At 32.3% G+C, this 27,994-nt stretch overlaps 1 protein-coding gene across 5 annotated transcripts in view; it reads right to left on the bottom strand.

The window, feature by feature from the left end:
* LOC127543817 (cytochrome P450 7B1) overlaps positions 1-27,994 on the bottom strand; it is a 265,895-nt gene that overhangs the window by 28,363 nt on the left and 209,538 nt on the right. For all 5 annotated transcript variants that reach the window (XM_051970124.1, XM_051970126.1, XM_051970125.1 and 2 more), the window contains exons 3-4: positions 15,348-15,926; positions 14,671-14,877 (exon numbers count right to left, since the gene is read on the bottom strand). In XM_051970124.1, the coding sequence (XP_051826084.1) occupies positions 14,671-14,877; positions 15,348-15,926 (786 nt within the window). The remainder of the gene's footprint in view (positions 1-14,670; positions 14,878-15,347; positions 15,927-27,994) is intronic.

Below are 27,994 nucleotides of genomic sequence, written 5' to 3'. Positions count from 1 at the left end.
CACACACACACACACACACACACACACACGAGTTCTTTTTCCAGAAAGCCCCTGTATATGTGTGGGGGGAAGTGCTAAGTTGAAAGAATGACAAGTGCCCAATAAAAGCTGCAGCATCTACTTGCAGTTGTCATAGTTCGGCAGACACCAGCCAGTGCTACTGACAGACCAGCTGGGCAGCTCGAGAGGACTTCTATTCGGCACCATGAGGAACAGTAAATTATCCAGCACGGTAAAGCAACATCTGTTTCTGTGCTAGTGCCGAACAAACAAGGCAATTTAAAGCATACCAAGGGATAACCAAGCAGCAAATGAACATGACCCTCATTTTTCCCTCCTTCTTACACATGAGGTGCTAAACTTCCTTGTACAAGCTCCATATCATGGAGAAGACAGGTTGCTTTTTGATAAGGTGTTGTCAGAGAGGTTTATTTTTTTATTTTTTTATTTTTTTATTTTTTACAGATTTCCGAAATGTAAAGAGAAAGCTCGTAGTATTGTTATTCTTAGAATCCTCCTACTTCTATCTTCACTTCTTTTATACCAAAGCTAGCACTTAGTTCTCAATTCACTCTAAATTTTTTTAAAAAGAAACCCTGTTTCAATATACTTATAAATATTCAGTCTTTAAACCTAATTTGCTATACTTAGTTCGCATGCCTTCAAGCATTTGTCTTCCAATTTCCACTGAATAAATGCGTACTAATGAGAAATAGAGCAAGCTGCTGAGGCAAAACTGGGTGACTTGAGCCTGGCCTGCCACCAGCTTGTGATAGGCAGGGAAATTGAGTTAAAATGAAAAGTCTTGTCAGCTGAAATACAACATGGTAGCCAAACAACAAGCTGTCAATCATCCAGCTCAGACAGGGGACTGTAGATAATAAAAGGTCATTGGGAATCATTAGTTCATTTGGCTTTCATATGTAAGTTGATTTTAATTAAACACAATCTCTATCTTTAAATGTTTTACAAAACTTATTGTGCATAATAGATTGCTAATTTATACTAACATTTAGCAGGTAATGGGGTACTATAATTATTAGAGTGGATTGGAGGAAAAAATTGCTATCAAGTATGCAAATATTTTGATCATTTACACTACACATCACAGTGTGCCAACAATAGCCATGATGATGATTAGAGGGAGGATGTCTATGCTTTCAGATGAGCAAGACTGACCAGCACATCACAGAAAACAGATTTCTCTTCCAAGCCCTATCTCTTTCATCATTCTGATTCTCCATTGCTGTTTTCACATAGACAGAAAACAGCTCTTTCATTTGATCTCTTTGAACATAAAGCTATTTTCTGAGCAGTTGTGTCTTCTAAGACCCTTGGTGATGTAGTGGAGCAAGAGAGCTTTTCTGGATGATGGCACACAAAAGCAGAAAAATTAAAAAAAAATACTATCACATGGAGATGTGCATATCACTTTTACACTGAAAAGTTTCAAAAATTAGGTTACAAAAACTGACATGATTTTAATTTACTGCAACTTGTGATACCCCAAAATATAGACTAGGTGACATATAAATAAGAACCCACATTTCTATAGCCAATTAAGGATTTCAAAGCGCTTTCCTTAGAACAACCCTGTGTGGTATACAACATAAATATTATTAGCCTCATTTTACAGAGGATGAAACTGAAACTCTAAGAGGCTCAGTGTTATATAACCGGTATGTGTTTAGGATGGATTTCAGAGATTCAAACCCAGACTAATCATTTCTTAAGCTTCATACTTTGCCCACTTATGCTACATTATCTATATGTAATTATCTTTATTGTGACATGAATATACTGTGACATGGCACTCTTTAATGATTGGTATAGATCTTTGCACAATCTCTTTCACTATGAACACGAATGGATATAGACTATGGAGTGGAAGATGGTGGAAAGGGCAACATCAGTTATGTTGTCATAATTCTGTTCTACATGTAGGCTTAGAAGACAGGGGTGAAGGAATGTGATATGATGGAGATGGAATTAATATGTGAAAACATTTCTAATTTATTGGACAAACATATGTCTGCATTATATATCTTAAGTTGTGAGTGACAAAGTAGGAAATGACTCCTATTTCTATGTGAATAGGTGAGTAGAACAGCATGGAATTTAATCAAATAATTTTAAAAAATTAGTCCAATATTTGAATACATTTGATGGATTTTAAATTTTGAATTTGCTTTGTAATTACTTAAAATTTATTTTGTCCTACATGAAGTATATGTTAGCTAGGTATTGTGGAGGCCACAAGCAAAGACCTGTGTCTAATGCTTTTATTCAAAGCATTAGATTAATTGAAATATAGGATGCTAAGCTGATCATTCCTTTATTCTTTCATTCAATAAATATTTATTGAGTGTTATGCTATATGCAAAGCCTGCAGTTATACCAATATTTATTATTCCTTGGCTCAGATGACTTATTTGACCAATCAAATGGATTTGTAATCTTAACTGGGAATTATAGCTAATGATGCCAATTGCAACCTCTTATACCCCAGATCCTGTGTGACTCTGGCCATTGTCCTTCCAATAATTTACCATGAGGATCTATTCAATGTGCTGGAAGAACTTTCTCAACTTCTGAGAGGTTTGTAGATATTGAAGTCCTCTAGATTTTTTTTTTTTGTGCATAGGATTGTTTTGACTGCATCAAGCTCCAATACATTGTAAAATCTCCTCAGGAGAGATTTGTAATGGCTCAAAGGAATTTGGCCATCTATATAGGAAATTCCAAATGCATAAAGAATGCACATCATCAAGATTTCTGGATTTAGTGAGAAATGAGTTCAAATCTAGATTCACACCCTTACAACCTGTGTGGCTTAGACAAGTCACTTGACTCTATCTGCCTCGGTTTCCTCTTCTATAAAATGATAATTGTAGGAGTTTCCTTCCAGAGTTGTTAGTGCAGCAAAATGAGATAAAACATAAAATGTTTTATAAAGCTTAGAGCTAATAGCCATAAATGCTATTAACATGCATTTAGGTAAACACCCTATAGATCACATTCAGGTGTGTGTGTGTGTGTGTGTGTGTGTGTGTGTGTGTGTATGCGGTCTGTGACAGACAGTATAGATGCATGCTGACTGGGAATCAGAGTTGAAAAGGAGAGGAAGTAAGATTGATTTCAAAAAACTGTAGTCTCTTTTACTCATATGAAACTTCCAATAAAAAGTAATGGTTCATCTTTTCAGGACTTACTTTCTACTGATGTTTATTATCGCAGTAAGACATGGATGAAAGTGCTTCTAAATAACTAGAAATGAGTGTTACACAGTGAACAATGAAAGGAGTAAGATGAATGTGAGGAAGATGCAACTTATACATATCTCAATGAAGAACTCTTAAGAAAAACAGAGTAAAAGATGCCATCAAGGAATTATGAAGAGAAGATGAATTAGTTATGTGGCAAGAATAAGGAATGATGGCCAAAATGCCCCTTGGCAGATTGGATGCATTCCCTATGGTAAAATTTTAGAAAGACAAGGATAAGGGTGACATTAGGTAGCCATACATAAATGAGGTACAATTTATATAATTGGAAGGAATACCAGAAGCAATGAAATCATAGATTGATTTGAATATTTATGTAAGTTGAAATTTACATTCAGGGAATGGGGTGAAGTCTTAGTTCTCTTTTAAAAATTCAAAGATAAATATTTCTACATTGTGATGTTTAATAGCATTTCAGAAAACATTGCTATTCTCATTATCATCTCCATACTGAAGTACTTACACATGCTTTAAAGATTCAGACAATACAGGGAACTTTAATTGACATCAAAAGATTATGTGATGCCTGTCAGATTGGCTAGAATGACAGGGAAAGATAATGGGGAATGTTGGAGGGGATGTGGGAAAACAGGGACACTGATACATTGTTGGTGGAATTGTGAACACATCCAGCCATTCTGGAGAGCAATTGGAACTATGCTCAGAAAGTTATCAAACTGTGCATACCCTTTGATCCAGCAGTGTTTCTACTGGGCTTATACCCCAAAGAGATACTAAAGAAGGGAAAGGGACCTGTATGTGACAAAATGTTTGTGGCAGCCCTGTTTGTAGTGGCTAGAAGCTGGAAAATGAAAGGATGTCCATCAATTGGAGAATGGTTGAGTAAATTGTGGTATATGAACGTTATGGAATATTATTGTTCTGTAAGGAACGACCAGCAGGACGATTACAGAGAGGACTGGCAAGATTTACATGAACTGAAGCTGAGTGAAATGAGCAGAACCAGGAGATCATTATATACCTCAACAACGATACTGTTTGAGGATGTATTCTGATGGAAGTGGATCTCTTCGATAAAGAGAGCCTTAATCGATCAAAGATGGACAGAAGCAGCTACACCCAGAGAAAGAACACTGGGAAATGAATATAAATTGCTTGTGTTTTTGTTTTTCTTCCCGGGTTATTTATACCTTCTGAATTCAATTCTCCCTGTGCAACAAGAAAACTGTTTGGTTCTGCACACATATATTGTATCTAGGATATACTGCAACCCATTCAACATGTAAAGCACTGCTTGCCATCTGGGGGAAGGGGTGGAGGGAGGGAGGGGAAAAATCGGAACAGAAGTGAATGCAAGGGATAATGCTGTAAAAAATTACCCTGGCATGCGTTCTATCAATAAAAAGTTATTTTAAAAAAATGACTGTGTGATGTTAACTGGAATCCTGTTCATGTAAACCCTAATACCAGTAATATCTATATGAATGATTTGCACCAGGATAAACTCATTCCTCTATAACAATGGCAAATCTTCATACAGGAAAAAAATTGTGCTTCTAATGTTGAAGACAAAGCTCCAGAGTTTGATACATTCAAATAAATACAATTAAATAAGAACTTAGTTTGTTCCTTGACTCAGGGCAGGCACTATATTAAGCTCTAATGTTCAAATTCAATTTAATTAAATCAAACAAGTATTTATTAACTGTCTACTATGTGACAACCACCAAACAAAGCTTTCCTGCTTTCAAGGAACTTATATCCAATTGGAAAGAAACAATATTTATTTAGATAATTCAGTATAAAACATGTAAAGAATAAATTAAAAAAAAACAATTTCAGGTGAACTTTATATTTTATCTTACTTCATTGTATTAATGACCCTGGAAAGACAGTCCTATAATTATCCTCATTTTACAGAAAAGGAAACTGAGGCAGATAGAGGTCAAATGACTTGTCCAAAGTCATACAGGTTGAAAGGGTATGAGACTAGATTTGAACTTAGATCCAGAAATCTTGACAATAGGTGTTCTTCATGCATTTGATATTTCCTATATAGATGGACAATGGGAGTATCAGGAAAGGGTTTTTGTAAAATATGGCATTTGCACTCATGAGTTCATGTTTTAGGCTCTTTAACATGTTCCAAGATGATTTCTGAAAGCTGAAGATAATTTCTACTTTCTCCCATCCTTACTCTCTCTCCCAATATATCTTTATCTATGTATAGATATAAAGATATTAAGATACAGTTCTCTATTATTATATGCAAAATATAGAAGCAAAAATACTATTTACCTTTTGAACTATTATTACTAATATGTTTCCTTCACATTACCACTTCTATATACCTTCAGTCATGAACCAAGAAACAAAATTCTAGAGACAAGTATCTTCATGTCTTTGATTCTGCCTTTGCCTCTAAATTTATACTATTGGTACTCAACATTAAAAAGCATTATTTATGACTATAAATTGTCAAGACATTAGAAGACATGTTTTTCAGAGCTAAGGCCTGGCAAGCAAGCTGTACCCTAAACTTGGAATAACAATTCTTTGCATTCACCCTCTGGATAACCTCACCCCTTGGTAAAATCACATAATTTTGTATTGCTTTGATCCCTATTTTCTATGTGATCTCAGATAAGCTGGTACTGTAGCATACTGCAGCAGAAAGCAATTGTTCAAATTTTCTGACATGTTAAGTGAACTGAACCAAGTACTTCACTCCTGCTTCCAAAATGCTAACTCTGGTTTTGCATCCCACTGAACAATCACAAAACTCAATGATGCTTAAGACTTAAGACAATCACAAGTCTCAACTATTCTAATAATTTAGAGACTATTCCCATAGTACCCAAGAACCTGTATTGTCCTCCAAAATACCAAACATGGGAATCGTTTAATCAATACCTAAGAATGATTGTGGTGTGGTTGTGCCTTTTATGGCTTTTTTCGTGTATTAAAATCTTATCCCTGTCATAAGCCAGAAGCCCTCTTTCTTAGGAAGACTTAAACAAATTTTTCTTACTTTGAAATTAAACTTCTGTTTGATTACTGCCTCTCCTGTTTCCAGCCTTCTTTGTTTGGCTCCAGCCATCCACGAATTGGAGACTGGTTCCAGTTCAGCTGACATTTAAAATGGTGCCATAAGTAAGACTGAACAGAACTGGGCCAAGTGGACTTTCAGGTATCAGTGGGAATAGATTAGGTGGCATTAGAGATTTCTCCATAGCCCAAACCCTCTTTATCTGGTGAGTTGAGTCCATTACCCTTTCCTAGCTCCAATCCTATGCCTCAACTTGCAATTTTTTGTGAGAAAAATGCAAGGGTCCCTGCCTTGACTCACTTTATCCCAGATCACTCTAGTATAGATATTTTTTTCTTAATTATATCTCTTGTTTACTGGCTTTTCTACATGCGTTTGGTTTTTATTGTTACATTTGCAATTATATATGCATTGGGGATCTGTGTGGCTCCCCTGAACCAGTTCTGTTTTTTTTTTTTTTGTCTATGTCTGCGCCTTTGTAAAATGTAAAATATCTGTATCATGTTTTGTGTTACGAGCTAGGTCCTTTTATTAGATAGTGCAGTAGATAGAGCACCAGCTCTGAAGTTAGAAGTAACTGAGTTCAAATTCAGTCTCAGACAATTCTTAGCTGTGTGATCTTGGACAAATCATTTAACCCCAATTGCCTCACCAGGAAAACTTCTAAGGGCTGTAACCAGAGAGTTTAGAAACTGGGAAAGATTAATTAACTTTCATAGATGAAGCAGTTGTCTCAGGAATCAGGACTACCTCCTACTTTAGGCTTTCTATTGGAAATTAGATTATAATAAAAGAGAAAAAGAAAAAAAATCTGGAATACAATTTTCCTTGTCTTTTCAGCTTTAGCTAGGTTGGGATTAGAGGAAAAAGTCATAAAATCAAAGTTTGTAGAACTACTAACAATATCTTAGCAGATTCTGAAGGATTGAAGGAAAAAATTCCTAAGAATTTGAGGTAATTCCAGGAACCCATTTCATTTTGTTATATAAACTAGCAAGTTTTGGAGTATCATTATAAATCATTTGTTTTAAGGAAAAACATAAAGCTTTTAGTAAATGTTTTAAAAGTAAATAGCAAGATTAATAGCTTCATTGTTCTAGAGCAATGAAGGAAGGCAGCTAGTTTATAAATAATCTTAAAATGAAGAAAGAAAAAAATAGGTATAAATAAGCAACTTCTTGTTAATTCTTCCTTGAAAGATGATTTAAATCAGCAGTCCCCTCTAACTTCCCCAAGTCAAAGACCTTCTCTCTGTGTTAACCCCTCTTATCCCTAATATTCCTAATAAAGGTGTTTATTTTGAATCATATTCTGACCCTTTAACCATGTGATTCTAAGCTCCACAGCCCACCTGGCTTCACAACCTGGTGGAGGGAGGGGGAGTACCTGCATTAGAGCCTCACAGACAATGGCTCAAACAGCTCTATGACTCTAGACAATGAACAGCCTTCCCCTTTAGGCACTCTTGGGGGTAACACTCAGGTGAAGTACATCCTGTCTACCCTGCCCTCACACCTTTAATTTATTTCAATCCCAGAAATAGTAGGCTCCAAAACTGCAATTCTCAGATGAGAAGTTAAGCTCCTTGGCCAGCATTCACTTTGCCCTGTCACCAGGAACTACCACCAAATGGAAAGGGCCTGGTGTACTTGGCAGCCCATAGCAAGACAATACAAGCAGCCAGTCTCTGCCCTTGTTGAGTCCACCCTTCTCCATTCTGGTTGCAGAAACTTATTAGCTGGTTAATCTTAGGCAAGTTATCTTATTTCTGTTTTCCCCATAATAATGGTATCTAAAGGTGTTTTTTTTTTAAGTTCAAAGGTATTAAGATCAGTGATTTTTACATGTGATAATTTGGAAATGCAATAAACATCACCTGAAGTTTATTATTTGTGTTATTATTATATTTCTAAATTTCCTTATATGGTGAATTTTGAGAGACCATTGTAACAGAAATGCTGTTAGACAAAATAATTTTTTAATTAGGATGCTGTCACACATGAATAGGACTTTTAAAAAGATATGATAAAAATGGATGTTTAAAAACTGTCAAATTGTTAATGGGGTATATTTGTTATAAATAGATAATATTTACTATTATAGCAAATTTTAATTTGAAAATTCTTAACTGTTATATGAAAGTATATAGAATGGTTTAAAAATGTAGTTTCAAAATATTAATGATGAATCAACTATCAGTATTTGCTATATGTTTAAAGCCCCAGAATATGGGTAGTTTTAATTTATAAGTAAAGGATAAATGAAATTTTCAAGAATGATACCAAACCCTAAGTTGTGGTTAGTGATATTTTGCTATTTAAGGTAAAAATTCCTGGGACTGTAATTTACTATTGTTTTGAGCTTTGATTATGTGGATAGTTATCTGAATTGTCAAGAAGCCATGAGTAGAAAAACAAGAGTGAAATGTGGATACCTCTGCCTGGAAAAAGTTTGGGGTATGACCTTGGACATGGTCTAGTAAGGATTCTCCTGACTCTATTTTTCCATTGTTATTTCCTTTCTGAAAAAGGAAAATTTCCACCTGGTTAATCTTGACCCTTGCTTTTGATACACAGTAACTATATGATTGACTGTCAGATATGACTCATTCCTGTAGTCAAAGAAAGCTAAGGAAATCTGCACCCACAATTATGATACATGATATTGTTATAACTATGTCCTTCTTTTTCCTTTCATAGCAAATTTTTATAATCAAATCACTTTGCAAATACAATATTAAGCCTATTAAATAATCTATTGATGGGGCAGCTAGATGGTACAATGGATAGAGTACCAGCTCTGAAGTCAGGAAGACCTGAGTTCAAATGTGAACTCAGATACTTACTTTGTATTAGCTGTGTGACCCTGAGCAAGTCACTTAACTCCAATTGCCTTAGCCAAAAAATAAATAAATAAATAAATAAATGAATGATAATCTATTGATACTGGAATATCTCTGACTTAATACAATAGAATGCAAGTATGAACATCTTATTCTTTTAACCTATATTTGTGGTCAAACTATATTATAAGAATGATACTCACCTAAAGGGGAAATAATAAGACAAGGAAATTGAACAAAGATGTAATATAAAAAGTTTCCTAATTAAATGGAACAGTAAATTTTGAGAAAAGCAACAGAATTAGACTTTTTTTCTTTAAGAATTATATGTGTGAGTGTGTGTGTGTGTGTGTGTGTGTGTGTGTGTGTATGATGGCTTCTAAAATTTACTACATTTTACTTGACTTTGCTACAAAATTTACTACATGCTTTCTATGTATTTTAGTAATAAATTCTCAATATTGTATTAAGGATTTTTTATATATAAATTGTATTGATAACAATAAAGAAAGTGAAATTACTTTTTCCATTTTTTTGAAATAGGGAGAACAGTGCATAAATTAGCATCCTAAGGAAAAAAAAATACAAGAACCAGACAGATTTACAAGTGAATTTTATCAAACAGTGGGTATATACCTCTGGATTATCTGAAGAAAGCCCTTGCTGGGGACAGGGACAGGACAGTGCTCTGAGTCAGAATCTTCCAGGAACTTCAGGATTTAGTATTTGGTATTTAGTATAGACCCAAAAGCAGCCAACACCCAGATGAGACAGCTATCTCAAGATTTTATACAAGAAATGAGTACACTGTCCAGATTTGTTTCCCTTTTCCCTTTTGTTATGTTCCCAATCAAGAAGGCCCTGATTCAAGCACCTGTTAGTATTTTCTCCATTCTTAACTCCCCTCTCTTTTCTGCCTGCAAGCAAGCAACAGTTAACAATGTTACCTGAGACATATCTCCCTGATAGATCCCCTTAAGGAACTAAACCCTGGACAACATCTTGTTCTAGCCTGATTGGCCTCTTGTAGCATCTTGACTTATAACTGGCCATAAGAGTAGGTTCTTTTAGACTAAGTCCCATAGGCCCAAAGAGGGGAAATGTCAAGATATTAGGAGACATGTTGTTTTTCAAAGCTAAGGCACAGCAAGCAAGCTATGCCCTGAGTTTAGCATAACAATTCCTTGTCCTCACTCTCTGGATAATCTCACCCTCTAGCAAAATCATATAATTTTGTATGGCTTTGATCCCTATTTCCCATGGTACTGTTGCCACAGGAAGTAATCAATCAAACCTCCTGACATACTAAGTGAACTGAACCAGGTACTTCATTATTGTTCTTAACATTCAAATTCTAGCATTGTACCCTAATGAATAATCACAAGGTCAATAACTCTTAAAAGTTAAGACAATCACAGGTCTCACAAATTCTAATAACTTAGAGAATATTCCCACAGGACCTAAGAGGTTGAACTATCCCCCCAAATGCCAATCATGGGAACTACTTACTCATTATTTAAGAATGACTATGGTATGATTTTACTTTCTTGTGGTTTTCATGCATAAAAGCTTTACCCCTGTCATAAATCATAAATCCTTATTCTCAGGAGGACTTCTGCTTGCAAGTGTTTTCCTCACTTTGAAATTAAACTTCTGTTGGATTCCTGATTCTCCTGTTTGATTCCAGCCATCCACAGGTTAGAAACTGGTTCTGGTCTGGTTAACAAAACATATATTTTTTTTTTCCTTTTAACCTTTATCACTCTGTTGCATCCTCTAGCTTCTCTTTCTCCTTCTAACTCTTAAAAAATAAATATTCCTTGCTATTGGTCCTTGACCTTTTTCTATTCCCTCTTGCAGCAGAGAAAAGGGAGGTAGGTAACTCAATGGACAGAGTTCTGGGCATTGTAGGCAGGAAAAACAGAGTTCAAATTTGGCTTCAGACACTTACTTGCTATGTGATTCTAGACAAGTCCCTTAATTTCTTTCCGCTTCAAGTTGGTCAACTATATAAAGATGTCCTAATGGCACTTAACCTCACAGAGTGGTTATTAGGATTAAATGAGATAGTATCTTTAAAGTGCTTAGCACAGTGACAAGCCCCAAATCAGCATTTCATATATGCTTATTTCCTTCTCTTTACACTGTCTTCCCTCAACAATCTTCCTTGATTATCTCATCTATTTCCATGACTTACATTTCCATCTTTTAGTGATAGACTTGTCAAATTTATACTTTCAAATTTGACTTCTCCAGCTACCTGCTAGACATCACTATCTGTTAAGTTTTCTAAAAACTATAATTTTTCCATTTTTACTTCCCCAAATGTTTCTTTTTTAATTTTTTAATTTCTATTAATGATGCCATAATTCCCTTAGTTAGTTCATGCTTAAATCTTCAAACATTTCTGATTTCTTCTTTGCACTCATTTGCCAAATTCTTTTAATTCTATCTATATATCTTGAATTTATCCTTTCTATTACCATTCAAATTCAGAACCTCACTATTCTTAATTGATCTATTTCAATAACTTTTTTTTTTTTTTTTTTTTTTTTTACTAATCTCTAAACCTCTTTCTTACTTTCTCCATTTCTTGGGTCTTTTCTATGATTTCTTTACTGAAGAACTTCTCTGTGAGGAAAATATACAGTCAGTATGTGCCTGAGGAAGGAGCTACAGCCAACTCTTCCTAACTTAAAAATCAGCTTTCTATCTACTATGCCATTATGCTACTCATACCTTGTATATACCATAACTAAAATAATCTTCCCAATGAAGACTTCTGATCATCAAACATCAATTGTCTTTTAAAAATCCTTTAATGATTCTGTAACACCTGCCAAATAAAGCTTATATGTATTAAGTTAGTATTCAGGCCTCAACAATTTGGATATAACCTATTTTTCTAATCTAATCTTCTATTACTTCTCTCCATTTATTCTCTGGCCCAATTGAACTATTTAAATACATATGAATATTTTTCTGTTATCACTGATTTGCTAAAATTTTCTGGAATATTTCATTCCCCAGTCTATTTCTGAGAATTCTCCATATCCTTTAAATTTTACTTTAGATGTCTCTCCCTCCATGGCACCTCCATAAGACTCTGCCATGCCCTCAAATTTACATTGCTTACCTCTTTTTTTTCAAGATATATTAGCAAACAGGTTTGTTTAGACTTGCTACACCAACTTCTTCACCACCCTACTCATTGTCCAATCTGTTGCTCCCTGACTTTCAAATCCATACTTCAGATGAAGCCATTTTCACCAAAGTTAAATAATCCATTAAATTACATGATCTCTTCTCATTTTTCACTCTCATTAACCAATCTATGAAATGAGCTGGAAAAGGAAATAGCAAATCATTCCAGTATCTTTATTAAACAAAATCTCAAATAGAGTCATCAAGAATTGAACATGACTGAAATGACAAACAAACAACAACCTCTTTTTCATGAGCTCAAACTATTAACCACCAACTCCTTGATTGCTAGATTGCTAGATCATGATTTCTAGATGTTCCATAGTATCCTATACTCAGTATTTTCAAAACAGAATTTACTTTCCCTTCTAAATCTGTTAATAATAGAAGAGTTGTTTTGATTCTGTCTTTTCTCTAATCCATGCTTTATAGAGAAGCCAAAAGAATTTTCCAAAGACATGAACTCAGAGACTTTCATTGATTTCCCCCCCCCCATTGCCTATATGATAAAATTAGAAGTTCCTTAGTTTGAACTATGAGAACCCTTAAAAATTTGGGTACCAACAATAGCAATCCTTTATCAAATACCTAATCTTGCTAAGCAAGGGGATATTTTAAAAAAGCACAAAGTTGCTACTTGTTCTTAAGGAATTCAGTCTAATGGAAGAGAAAATATAAAAATTACTATATACAAGTATACAAACCTAGTAAAAGTTTGCTAAATTCATCAGAATACAGCCTTTTTTTATCTCTTCAGATAGAGTCATTTTAATCTCCTTAGGTACTAGTCACATATGACATACTACTATCTGTAGTTCTATATGTGACTTAAGCACTTTGAGACAGGACCTATTTTAAAAATAAATCTTTTTATCTCTCTCCAAGCCTTGTATGCTATAGAAACTCAGTAAATAATATTTATTGAATGAATGTGGAGTGTTATAAATATTTCTATGTTCTAGAAATAGAAAAATAGACTCTAATTTAATTTAATGAGGTTAAATTACTTGGTCAATGTCATTCATGGGATAGCAAAAGAATCATAACCAGCAAGTACCTCATTTGATCTTCTTAGTTCTGTTAAATGGTTATCAAATAACTTGTTCTCAATCTCTAAAGTGAATAAAGGTTAAAGAACCACTAACAGCATTTCTGCTTTTGGCCTTTTTAGTGGTTATTTAAACACTCTCAGTTTTTAATAACTGAGTCTTTTAATAACTGAGTTAATAATTGAGCTCAAGTTTTATTCTAATTTGGATGACAAAAGAAAGCTAGAATATTTTAACTTAGAAGCTATTACTTAATCACACAATTTCAGTAGGGAAGACATGAAGGACAATCATTTTCCCTCTTCTTTTTATATATTAGGAATGGGTTCACGAGAAGGAGTGAATTTGTAAAATGGTTATCCCTACTGCATATAAGGAAAAAAAAATCCAAACAAATGGAGTTTCCCTTCCTAGGAGTCTTCAACTAGTGACTGAATGAACATTTTTAGGGAAGTTATAGAGGGGTTCTTGCTTAGGTATGGATGGACCAGACTCAAAGCTCTCTGAAATGTCTTTCATTTATACCTTTTCATCATCTAATAAACAGATATATATTTTTCCCAGAAAAAAAATTGAGATGAAAAGCTCATATCACTTTAAAATAAGCTTATGAAGGGATGGAAATAATATCTAATCATTATCAATTTAAGCTATAATTTCAAACAAATAGTCACACATATCTCTCCAATCAACTATTTCATTTATAATTTTAGTATTACTGTTGAATTATATTGAATTTTTTCAGATCATGAATTTCCATTGGATAGTATTTCATTAAAATAAATCCTTAAGAATTTAAGAATATAATTTCTACAGACAACATATCACTTACGAGTAAGATGATGGAGAATAATGCATTTCTTATACAATTTGATCTTCTAAAATACATATATATATCTAACATAGATATATATATGTATGTATGTATGTGTGTGTACATCTTTCTTATCAATAAAGTTTAATGCTATTTGGAATGTATTAACGCTCTACCAGATGCTCAGAATCAAACAACTTAATAGGCATAAACTTTTCTCAAATAATTGCAAAGCTCCAATTTAGCTTTTTTGCATACCTTGCATAGTTAATTACCTAGGCCTTAATGTTTACATGCAATGAGAGTATCTACAGCTATAAACTACATAATTCATAATTGATGTAAATGGGTGTTATTATGTCAATTAAGCAGCTGTGTCCTCCACCTCTCAGTAAACAGAAATGAGTGATAAACAGAGTTTGGAGAGAGGTACCTTTTTCTCTTCATAACAGATAAATATAAATTACCTAGGTAGACCAAGCTGTCCAATTGTTCTCTGGTGAACTGGATGTTAAAATCAGGTTCTTTCTTTTGACCTGTTGACTGTAGCAAATGGTCAATTTCATCACGCAACACTGCAACAGCTTCTGGGTGCTGCAGAAGATAATACACTGTCCAGAATGTAACTGGAATCGTGTTTGCCACAGAGGCCCACAGAAAGGCAAAATGATGTGCTGGGAGAAAATAAGTGAAAAGGAAGATTAATAGCGTTTATTACACTGATTAGATTTGCAGTGTGCTAATTAAAAGATGTTAGGACACAGACCCAGCCAAGGATCAGTGAATGCTAATGAGGACCAATAGGCTTCTGAAGTCTAATTTTCTGCTTAATGAGAATAGTTTAAAATGTAATGTTGGGGGGTGGGGGGTGAAGGGGGAAGGGAAAGAAAAGGGTAAAGGGAGTAAATGCTGCTCAGTTATAATCTTTCTCATTATCACCGTTAAGTATCTTGTTTTACCACCTCAGCAAAAAAAAAAAAAAAAAATCAATTATCATAGACGGTTGTTTCAGAGTGAAACATTTTATCATTAGCCAATTAGAAAGAGCATAAAAAATTTCAAGGTCGCCATTTTGTCTTTTAATTTCAAAGGTCTATAGTAAATTATTTTATTTTAGACAAGTAATCACTCACAAGTTTCTTACCTGCTTTTTCATGATCCTGAAGGTCTGTAAATTTGTCAAGAATGATTTTTCTAGCTTCTATAATTTCTGATGTTTCCTGCATGTTTGAGATGTGCTCTGATGAAAAATTTTGTATTAACTTTTCCCGAACATTCTTGAGAGTTCTCAGTGACTTGGTAGGTAGTGGTAACAAAAGTCTCAAGAATTCATTATCAAATTTGACAAAGTTCTTTAGTAATTCGCAGATAACTTCACCTGAATTTGTGCCAGGATCCTTTCCATACAAGCCTATATATGTGACTTCAAATATTAATGATGTACAAAACTTGTACAATTGACTTGTTTCCCAACTTTTGGCTTGTAAAAATCGCTCTTTCATAATATGCTTCATATTCTGCATTAGAACATAAGACAAATCTAAAAGTTTGCTTTGCATATATTTTTGGGAGTCTTTAAGTTCTTTCTTCATGTGTGGTTGTAATGAGACCAGGAAAATTTTTTTTGTAAATTCATCTTTAAATTTTTCAAAAGTAAACTTTTTGTGATTTTTTAACACCAGTGGGTATTGAAATGGATCCAGTACAAAAGTAAAGTAGTTTCCTAAAAGAAAGAAATAGATAATTTCATGAAAATACTTGGAGACAGCAACAGAACTATATTAAAAGAATCTTTAAGTTTTAGATTAATTTTTATTGGAACTAGAAAGAATTTAGTACCATAAAAATGGAATCATGACTTTCTTAATAATAAATTTTAAACTTTTCTTTTAAAAAGATAATTTAAATTATATAAGGAAAATATCCTATAACCAAATAGAAAGAGAAAGAATGATTTAATATAACAATTTGATCATGGATCAAAAAAATTGATGTTAAATAATCTTGTACCATTTTTTCCTCTATGACCAGCCCTTTCCCCTTACACTTCCCTTTATTAATTTTAGTTAATTTGCTGAGAAAACAATACAGTGAATTGTAAAAAGTGTGCTAGTAAATCTCAAACTCAGGAATACCTTGATTCAAATTTTGCCTCTGATACATATTGGCCATGTGATCCTGAGTAAATCACCCACTTTCTAAATGTTCCAGACAATTCACAAATTATAAAGTGCAGAAAACTTCAGATTTCCACTATTAAAATGAGTTATTTGTTCTAGAAATTAGTTTCACAATTGTAGAACTGTTTTAAAATATAAAACAGCAAAAAATTTAATAATAAAAACTTGAATTTATATAGCACATGAACATTTGCTAAACACTTTACAAGTTAAGCCTTTAAGTGAGGTTAGAGGAACTGCCCAAGGTCAGAAAAACAGTAAGAAGTAGAAACTAGGTTTTCTGATTCCTGGTATGATTTCTTTTCCATTGAGACATGTTCCTTCTCCATGTCAAATGACTTCTCAAAATAATTTCTGGTTAAACATAACTATTAGTGCATAGGAATTATTCAAAAATAGGACTTATTTTGACACTTTTTTATTCAGAGATATATTATACAATATAATAAAAAGAGGGGCACCACTGTAGGGATTCTTTTAAAAATTATTCTTCATTTATTTTTAACAGTTCTTTTAAAATTAAGTTCCAAAATATCTCCTTCCCTCTCACCATACTTACAGTCACTGTGAAGGTAAGCAAAGTGATATCCATTATACATGTAAAATCACATAAAATTCTTTCCATATTTCCATATTAGCCATATAATAAAAAAAGAAAAAAGGAAGGAAGGAAGAGAGAAAGGAGAGGAAGGAAGAAAAAATATAGAAAGAAGGAAGAAGGAAGAAAAAATAAAGATGATGAGAATATTATACTTCATTCAATTCATCAGTTCTTTCTCTGGAAGTGAATACATTTTTTTTTTAAAGTGCAAGACAATTGAAATTGTCTTGGATCATTGCAGACATTGCAAATTAAGACAAGTTTTAATTTGAGCATTATTACAACATTGCTGTTATTGAGCATGGTGATCTTCCACTTCTTCTCACTTCATTTTGCATCAGTTCATATGTTTCACCATGTTGTTATTTTTTTCTAAAACCATGCCCTCATAATTTCTTATGCTATAATAGCACTCCATCATAATTATATGCTACAACTCGTTCATCCTATTCCTTAATTATGAGCATCCCCTAAATTTCCAATTCTTTGCCACAACAGAAAGAGTGGCTATAAATATTTATGTATTCTTTCCTTTTCCTTCCATATCTTTGAGCTGAAAATCTAGTAGTGATATTGCTGAGTCAAAGGGTGTTCATAGTTTGATAGCCAAACAGTCGCTAATTATTCTCCAAAATGGTTGGACCAGTTCTCAACTTCACCAAAAATTTATTTGTGTATTTCTTTTCTCTCATCCCTTCTAGAACATGTCATTTTTGATCTGTATGAAGTGGCTTGTTAGGAGTTGTTTTAATTTGCGTTTTTCTATTGGATCGTGATTTAGAGCATTTTCTCATATGACTATAGATATCTGTGATTATTTTTTCTCTTCATATCCTTTGACCATTTAGCAATTGGTCAATATCCTTTATTTTATAAAGTTGACTCAGTTCTTAATTTAGTTGAGAAATGACGTCTTATTGAGAAAATACTGTAATTTAAAAATATTTCTTCACTTTCTATAGTACCTTTTTAACAAGGATAGTTTCTGAAATTATTTCTTTTAATTAAATCTGTCTTTGCTTTTGCTTTGTGTGGGATCATGATTGCTATGTCTTGCCTTTTTCCTTCAGTTGAAGTAAAATTATCTCTAGTCCAATATTTCAATTCTGGACATGTTCTTGTATTCTAATTGTGTCTCTCGCAAGCAACATATTTTGGGGTTTTACTTTTTAATCCATTCCATTTTGTATTTCTGTTTGATAGGTGAGTTCATCCCATTCACATTCACAGTTATGATTACTTTATATCTCCCTCTATCCTATTTTCTTCTGTTTATTCTTCTCTATATGTGTATGTGTGTGTGTGTGTGTGTGCATGTATATGAGTGTTAAATATATTCTTCCTTCTTTGAATAAGCTCCAATGAGAGTGAGGTTCAAATATTAGTTACCAGTCCCATCTTTTCCCCCTTCACTCTAAAAACTATTCTTTGCACTCTTTTATGTAAGAAAAGTTTCCCCATTCTACTTCTTCCTTCTCTCTGTTCATTCCTCAATATTTTATTTTTTTTAAAAGATCATCCCAACATATTCAGCTCACACACCTGCCTTCTGTCTATATAGGTACATTCTAAGTACCTTAACAGGATAAAGTTTTTAGCAGTGAATATAAACAATTTAACTTCATCAAGTGCTTTATGATTATTCTTTCATGTTTACTTTTTTATACTTTTCTTGAGTCTTCAGTTAATGTCAAATTTTCCATTTAGCTCTGGTCTTTTCATTAGGAATGTCTGAAAATCCTATATTTCATTAAATATTCATTTCCCCCACTGAAGGTTTGTGCTCAATTTTTCTGGTAAGTTATTCTTGGTTGTAAACATAATTCTTTTGCCATTGGTAATATTATATTCAAGTTCTCTTCTACTTTAACCTGGAAACTGCTAAAACAGGTGATCCTGATTATGAATTCATGGTGTTTGAAAGGCTTCTTTTTGACCTGAGAGTTCTGGAATTTGGTTATAATATTCCTGGGAGTTTTCATTTTGGGATATCTTTAAGGATTGGTGGATTCTTTCAATACCTATTTTATCCTCCAGATGTAAGATATTGAGGGAGTTTTCCTTGATAATTTCTTGAAATATGATGTCTAGGGTCCTTTTTTAATGATGTCTTTTAGATCATCCATAATTCTTAAATTATCTCTCTTTAATCTATTTTCCAAGTGAGTTGTTTTTCCTATTAGATAATGTACATTTTCTTCTATTTTTTCATTCCTTTGCTTTTGTTTGTTTCTTGATATTTCATAAAGTCATTGGCTTCCACTTGCCCAATTATTTTCTTTGGTGAGTAATTTAACCAATTCCACTTTTTAAGGAATTATTTTCTTCATTTTTTTTGCATGTTTCACTTCCTATTCTGCTTTTTTAAGGAATTTAAATTTAAGGTGGCTACACCACTTATGCTACTGCTCAGTGTGCTCTATGCTGGCACCTATCTTGGTATTTATGAACTCTTTAGTTGACTTAGACTGGAAGAATATTTCATTCTGACCTTTTGTTGGCTCTGCCACTTAAATTTTTTAAGGGATTATTTTCAAGTTGTAATGTTGGGAGAGTTCTACTGAATTTCTGTCTAATCTGCCATGTTGGCTCCATGATGCAGAGAAGATGTAACAGGTCTTGTCCTGAAAAAAAAAAATTGGGCCAAGGTGTACTTGTTACAAATGCAATTCAAATATAGTTGAATTAAGGTGATTTATGAATGAAATTCAAATCTGGTGACACACATTTTTTGGAGAATATGTTTTTCTTTAATTTATTAATTCACATCCAGATAGTTCAGTATATAATCAGCTATTTCTAAATGAGATAAATTGAATTCCTTCTGAGTTGAAGTAAACAAAGCTATAGTTGATGACCTCACAGGAATGTGTAAGTAGGAATACTGATATCAATCTCCAGATATTCAATGGATATATAATGTGACTTTTAAAATTCCTTCCAACTCTCAAATCCTATGCTTTTAGCTACTCAATTTCTGGATTATTCTGTAACATAACCTTCTCATTTTTTGGAGAAAAATAGGAAAAGATTAATTTTAAAAATTTACACATTTTTAAAACAATCAGAAAACTTAAGGCAGATCTAGTAATGAAAATTTAATAATAAATTGTTTTCAAATTATGTATTTGTTTGAATCTAAAGATTTATAAGCAGACTTTTAGAGTGTTGTATGAAGCTTAGAGAGTTGTTACTAGTCCACAGTAACATTGCTTAAGTGTGTTAGAGGCAAAATTGGAACCCAGAACCTTTAAATCTACCACTTCATCTGTTCTATTTGAATTTGAACATTCTATCACCTATTCTCTGTCCCCCTTCAAATGTCTGTTATATAAAACTTTTAAGACTGAGTCCTAAGGATCCTAGACTTTTTCTTTTTCGGTCCTATTTAAAATGATTTTAGCAGTAAAGAATTTTGTCTTGCCCACCATCTTTCTCACTGAGATTTGATCAATTTCTCTTTAGAGATGCAAGATTTTCATTGGCTTCTTTTTACAAGTAGATTTTAGAGTGTTAATAACCCTGAAGATGTTAGCTGGCTTTCCAACTTTGAATCTGCAGTATAAACAATTTAAGTTATGTCTTAAAAAATTAATATTAATTTAAACCATCTGTCCACCATCTGCTAATCTGAGATGCAAAATCAAAGTTTCTTTGTGATCTTTAATCAGACAGTTAGCAAAACACATATACATTCATATAATGAATTTAAATTTCTTCTAGCAAGGAAAAGAAGTTAAAAGTTAGATTAAGCAAGAATAAGTGCATTGTTAATATATTGTAAATTGCTACTACAAAGAGATTTTCATGTTGATCAGGGAAAAGTGTCAAGGATCAGAATTCTCAATGTTGATCTCACAGAGGACATAAAACAGATCTTACTCTGCTCTGAAAATAGAAGTATGCTATTGGCAAGAGAGAAATTATAGATTTGATTTAAACAACCCCAGAGATTCTATCTGACAAACATTAACTACCAAGATAAGAAAAATATCTTCCAAAATTAAAATATATATATATATATATATTTTAAGTCACCAAAATAGCAAGAACATGTCCATGATTAACAAAAGAATGAAATAAACAGAGCTGCCAAAAGTAGAGAGTAAATGTGTGAAGAATTTTTTCTTCTTTGTCAATATTTTCACTCTTTAGTTTAATAAGCGTTTCTGGGGACTAATTTTGTTGTATTATAAATTACTTTGTTACACCTTGATTGTTTACTAGTTTCATCTCTTTTTTGAAAGTTTGTTCATGGTAGAGGAGTCTTGGGAAGATGGCAGAATAAGATAGGAAAGTATTTGGTTCTCCCAAATTTTCCCACAAATGATTTAAAATAATGCATCAAAGGGAAGTTTAGAGAGGCAAAAATAAATAAAAGTCAGGGTAAAATAGTTGTCCAGATTAAGACAATTTGGGGGGATTTTAAAAAAGACAAGTCCTCCCAGGGTGGTGGTTCGGTCTGATTGATGTGCAGATAGATACCTTTAGGCAGATAACTCTGACTCAAAAAATAATAAGTTCTAGAGGCAGTTGTGTCTCATTGAAGTCTCAATTTCTGAGCTGGGCTGCAAACTTTCACCCCATGGACAGTGTGAGTCAGGTGACTGATTAGGGGAAGATTGTAAGGTCCTCCACTGGTGGTGGCCATGGGGCTCAGTCAAGTACCCTGACACTTGAAGTCTCAGGCTATGGCTGTGGGCAAGGAGAAACAAGCAGATGGTGCTGAGTGTGATCTCACAGAGATAAAGGCTCTACTGGAATTCAAAGGAGAGGGGAGTCCCTGGATTTAGTTCCAGGGCAGCGGGATGAGCTAAAGCTTGTACCCATTGGAAGGAACATAGGGAATAAGTGAATTTGCAGTGACTGAATAGCTGAGGGCCCTGGTGCAACTCAGGAATGGAAAAAATTACCTTAAGTCAGGTCAAAATCAGCAGCACAAAAAACCTGAAGCATGAGACATTCTCCACTACATCTCAGAAAAAGCAGGCCACTAAAAAATGGATAAGCAAAAGAGTAAGAACCTCACCAGAGACAGCTATTAGTGATAATGATAATGAAGATCAGGGTTCAAATTTAGAAGAAGATGAAATCAAAACAGTTACTTCTAAAGCTTCAAAGAAAAATATAAAATGGTCACAAATCCAAAAAGAGTTCTTGGAAGAGCTTAAAAAAGACTTTAAAAAGCTGTAGATAAGTGGTGCAGTGGATAGAGCACCAGTCCTGAAGTCAGGAGGACCTGAGTTCAAATTTAGTCTCAGACACTTAACATTTCCTAGTTGTATGACTCTACACAAACAAACAAACAAACAAAACAAAAACAACAAAAAACTTTATAAGCCAAAAGAGAAGGTTGAGGAAAAATCAGAAAAAAAATATGTGATAAAAGAAAATCAAAAAATTATGAAAAGAAAGTCAACCAATTAGATAACGAGATCTGGATTCTTACAGAAGAAAATGATTCCTTAAAAATTAGGGGAAGCTAATGACTTTACAAGACTCCAAGAAATAACAAAACAAGATCAAAAGAATGAAAAATAGAAAAGAATGTGAAATATTTCTTTACAAAACAACTAACCTGGAAAACAGATTGAGGAGAGACAATATGAAGATTATTGGACTATTAAAGGTTATGATAAAAAAATCGTCTAGACACTATACTAAAATTATTTTTAAAATTTCCCTGAAATTATAGAACTAGAGGACAAAAAGAAATGGAAAAGATCCATCTATCAGAACTTGAAAGAAGTTCCAAGATAAAAACTCATAGGAACATTATAGCTAAGTTTCTAAATTTCAAGGTCATAGGAACTAGAAAGAAACAATTTAAACTGTTGAGGACTTTCAGTATAATACAAGACTTAGCACTTTTTGAAGAACATAGAATATGATATTCAAGAGAATGAAGGAGCTGGGTTTGCAACCAAAAATAACTTACTGGGGAAAGCTGAATATAATCCAATAAAAAAATAATATATTTAATGAACTAAAGGATTTCAGGTATTCTTGAGGAAAAGATTAGAACTGAACAGAAAATTTGACTTATAAGAATCAGAAGAATCAGAAGAAGGTAAACATGAAAAACCAAGCATAAGAATTTTAAATTTTAAATTTTACTTCTTATATGGGAAAACATTTATAATTCTTAAGAATGTTATCAATACAAGATCATTTTGAAAAAGCATACATATATAGAAGGCTTGAGGTTGAGTTGAACGTGATGGAATGATCCTGAAAAATACAATTGAGCAAAGAGAGATAAAATGGAGCAATTATCTAATTCCAACAAGGCATGAATGAAATAATTGTCAAGTAGGAGAGGGTGCAAAGATGGTAGTGCTAGAACTTATTCTCATCAAAACTTGGTTAAAGAGTATTTGTAATAATCCATACATCCAGAAAGGTACAAAAATCTTCTTAACTTACAGAGAAATAAGAGGGTAAGGGGATAGGACAAAAAGGGGGCTCCTAGAAGTATATACAAATTAATAACTAGAAAAGTAAGGGGAAGAGGTAAAGAAGATAATCTTAGAAGGGTAGGTAGATTAAGGATTAAGAGGGCAAGGGAAGAGGATAAGGGTGAGACTCTTAGAATGGTGCAAACTAAGGAAGCTAGTGATTAGATGAAAATTAGATGTCTAGGGAAGCATGGGGTAATAAAGAAGGAGAGAAACAGTAAAGACTGAGGGAAAAAAGGGAAGGGAAAAATGCACAACTAGTAATTATGACTTTGAATGTGAATAGGATGAACACACCCATAAAATAGAAATGTATGGCAGAATGGATTAAAATACAGAATCCAACAATTTGTTGTTTACAAGAAACATTTTAAAATGAGATATACACATAGAATAAAAATAAAGAGATGGAATAGAATTTATTTTGCTTTAGTTGATACAGAAAAGCAGGGATAACAATCATAAGCTACAAAAAAATACATTATGTTAAAAAAAAGGTACAATAGATAATGAAATAATATCAGTACTAAACTTATATGCACAAAATGTTATAGGATCCACAGTTTTTAAAAAAGAAAAGCTAGATCACTTAAAGATGAAAATAGAAAGTACCTTTTAATAATAGGGTACTTCAAACTTGCTTCTCTCAGAACTAGAATAATCCAAACAAAAAGTAAATAAAAAATAAGGCAAGGAGATAAATAGAATCTTAAATAAGCTGGATATCATATATCAGGAAAGAATTGATTAGGCATAAAAACTTACAGTTAAAAGCACAAAAATTAAATCCATTCTTTTCAGATCATAATGAAATAAAATTATATTTAATGAAGGACCATAGAAACAGATTAAAAAATGATTCTCAATTTAAAAACCCAATCTAAAAGAATGAGTGACTTAAAGAACAAGTCATAGAAACAAGTAATTTTATTGAAAAAAATGAAAATAATTAGATAACAGTAATTAGAGCAAAATTTACATATCTAAATGTGTATATCAATGATACAGAGATCAGTGAACAGGGTATGTAATTTAAAAAATTACTAAAATAACAAATTTCCACTTAAACACCAAATTGGAAACCCTAAAAATTAATGGTAAGATTAACAACACTGAATGTAAGAAAATGATTGAGATAACAAATAAAACTACAAGTTGGTTTTATGGGGGTGAATGAATAAAATAGATAAATCATTTCTTAAAAATAAAATTTTTAAAAGAGAAAAGAAAAACTAACATCAAGGAACAAGGGAATAGAATTATATCTTTTTGCAAGCAATATGCAAACTATATACTGGAAAATTCTACAGCTAGCTGAAACAATTAATAATTTTAACAAAGTAAAGGGATATAAAGTAAACCCATGGAAATTATCAATATACAAACCCAGGAAATACATGAACATAATTATAAAATACTTTTGATACAAATAAAGTCAGATTTACATAACTGGAGAAATATTCATTGTGCATAGATAGAGCCAACTAACAAAAAAATGACAATTTTATCAAAACTAATAGACTAATTCAATGCCATCTTAATTAAATAATTCCAAAATTATTTTATTGAAATAGAAAAAATAATGACAAAATTCATTTGAAATAACAAAAGATCAATAAAAATCAGAAGAATTAATGAAAAGATGTAAACGAAGGAAGTTACCATCACCAGATTTTAAATTGTATTATAAGATGGTAATTATTAAAACTATCTGGTACTTACTTGCCAAAAAAAAAAAAAAATAGAAAGGTGGATAAGTGAAACAGTAGAAATATAATACACAATAGCTTTGTGTTTGACAAATATATAATTTAAACTTTTGGAGATAAGTTTTCACAATTTGGCAAAAATTGTTGGGAAAACTAGAAAAAAGTCTAGGAGAAATTGGGTATAGGTCAATATTTTACATCAACTAACAACATATGGTCAAAATGGTTATACGAACTAGACTTAAAAGAGATATTATAAGTAAATTAGAAGAACACAGAACATATTACTTATCAGGCTTGTGGACCAATAACAATTTATGAATAAGTAAGAGAAAGAAAACAAAGTTAGATGTAAAATGGAAAATTTTTATTATATTAAATTTAAATGTTTTCATATAAATAAAACAAATGTAGTCATTATCAGAAAGAAAGCAGAAAATTGGGGAGGGGATTATATAGACAGTTTATTAGATAAAAGTTTTATATCTATAATATATAAGAACTTTGTTAAAGCCATAAGAATACAAGTTATTCTTCAATTGATAAGTGGTCAAAGAAAATATGAACAGGCAGTTTTTTGGTGAAGAAATAAAAAAAATGTCATATAAAATGCTTTAAACCACTATTTATTATTAAGATTATTGAAATATCATTGAGATATCATTTTATACCTACCAGATTGGCTAAAATAATAAAAAGTGAAAGTGACAAGAAGTGGGGAAGGAGCTATGGGAAAATTGGCACAAAATTGTTTATGGAAATAGCTAACTGATCCAATCATTTTGGAGAATAAACTGGGGCTTAAGAGTAGATAGGACATCTCAAAGTTGAGCTCCAAGACAGATTTCAGAAAATAACTGTAAGAAGGACTTGATACTTGAGACATCATTCCTCAAAATCATGGACTAGAGTTTTATTATATTAACAGTAGCTTTAAAAAAGAAAATAAAAATGAGTAAGCAGAAGAGAAAGAACCCAACCCTGGATAGTTACTATGGGAAGAAAGAAGAACTGTGTTCATTTTGAGAGGAAGATAGTGGAACTAAAAACAGCCATTCCTTTCAAGAAGAAACTTTTCCAAGTAAAGTTGGAAAACTTTAAAAGAACTTTAAAAATCAAATAAGAGGGATCAAGGAAAAATTACCAAAAAAGAACAATCCAAGAAAATAAAGAAAAATATGTAAAGAAAATCAATTAACTAGAAATAGAGAATCCAAAACTTTAAGAAGAAAATGATTCCTTGAAAATTAGAATTGGGAAAAAAAAGAAGTTAGTGATATTAGAAGACACCAAAAAATAATAAAACAAAATCAAAAGGATAAAAAAATAGAGGATAATACATAACATCTCATCAGTAAAAAACAAAACAAAACAAAAAAAAAACCTACTCTGTAGAACAAATAGAAAAATGAAATAAGAATAGTTGGACTAGATGAAAATTGTATTTTTAAAAAAGGAATATAGATAAAATATTACAGGACTGCCCCAAAGTTTCTAGAACATGAATGTAAAACACAAATAGAAAAAAATCCACCAATCACCCCTTGAAAGAGATCCCAGGAGGAAAATTTATAGGAATATAATAGTCAAGTTTCAAAGCTGTCAGGCTAAAGAGAAAATATTGCAAGTAACAGCAACAAATATTTACACAAGACCTATGAGATACTATGCTAAAGAACTATAGGTCTTAGAATGCCATATTTCATTACAACCCAGGACAATTTACTGAGCAGAGTTAAATATAATCCTGAAAAACAAAGAAAAAGATGGATATTTAATGATATGGAAGGCTTTCAGGAATTTGTGACAAAAATAGCAAAACTTACTGGAAAATTAGACATATAAGATTCAAGAAGAATATAAGGTGAACATTAAAGACCAATTATAAAGAACTCAAAGATTTATATGTGAAAATGTTATTGATATTATTATATCTGGCATCATTATTTGGATAGTTTGAAACAAAGGCTTGGCCTGAGCTGTACATGATGGGATGCTTAAAAAAATAAAAATTTGTAGGGAAATATAAAAATAAGTGATTATCTTATAAAAATGATGTATAATAGGAAGAATTGATACAGAAGAAGCAAGTTTGAATGGAGGGCAGATAATTCTTGAAACCTTATTTTCATTAGGAAAGGGTTAAAGAAATATGTATATATGCCCATTTATATGTCTTCTAAATTCAGAAAAATATAACAGGGCACAGGCTAGGCCAGGGGGAAAAGATGAGAGAGGCATTCTGACAGGTGTGAATAGGTTAAGGAATAGAAGGGCAAGGTAATGGGGAGAAGTAAAGTAGAGAAATAAGAAGGGATAGGGTAAATAGGATAGAAGCATAGTGAGGAAAAATGGGAAGGATGGAAAAATACAACAAGTAATTATAGCTTAGAATGGGAAAAAGTTATTCATAAAATGTAAATGTATATCAAATAAAAAAAGTTGAATTCAACAATATGTTGCTTTCAAGAAGCAATAAAAATGATAGCTACATGCAAAGATTAAATCAATGGCAGAAGTAGAATTTACTATATAAAACAAAAGCAGGAGTAGTAATCATGATCTCAGTCAAAATTAAAGCTAAAATAAGTTTAATCAAAAGAGAAAAATAGGGTAATTCTCCTGTCATAAATATTATTCAATTGTCTTAAAGCATTTAAAATAACTAGATATTATAAAATACCTGAGTGTATACCTGCCAACAAAAAAGACACAGGAATTATATGGAAATAAATATAAAACACTTTTTTTTATACAAATAAGGTCAAATTTTAATAATTAGAGTACTATTTATTGTTCATAAGTAAGTAAAGTCAACATAATTTTTAAATGACAATTTTATT

This window comes from Antechinus flavipes, chromosome 1, assembly GCF_016432865.1.
Source record: "Antechinus flavipes isolate AdamAnt ecotype Samford, QLD, Australia chromosome 1, AdamAnt_v2, whole genome shotgun sequence".
Classification (NCBI taxonomy): domain Eukaryota; kingdom Metazoa; phylum Chordata; class Mammalia; order Dasyuromorphia; family Dasyuridae; genus Antechinus; species Antechinus flavipes.
Note: the sequence above shows the minus strand (reverse complement) of the source record. Positions and strands in the feature narration are given on the sequence as shown.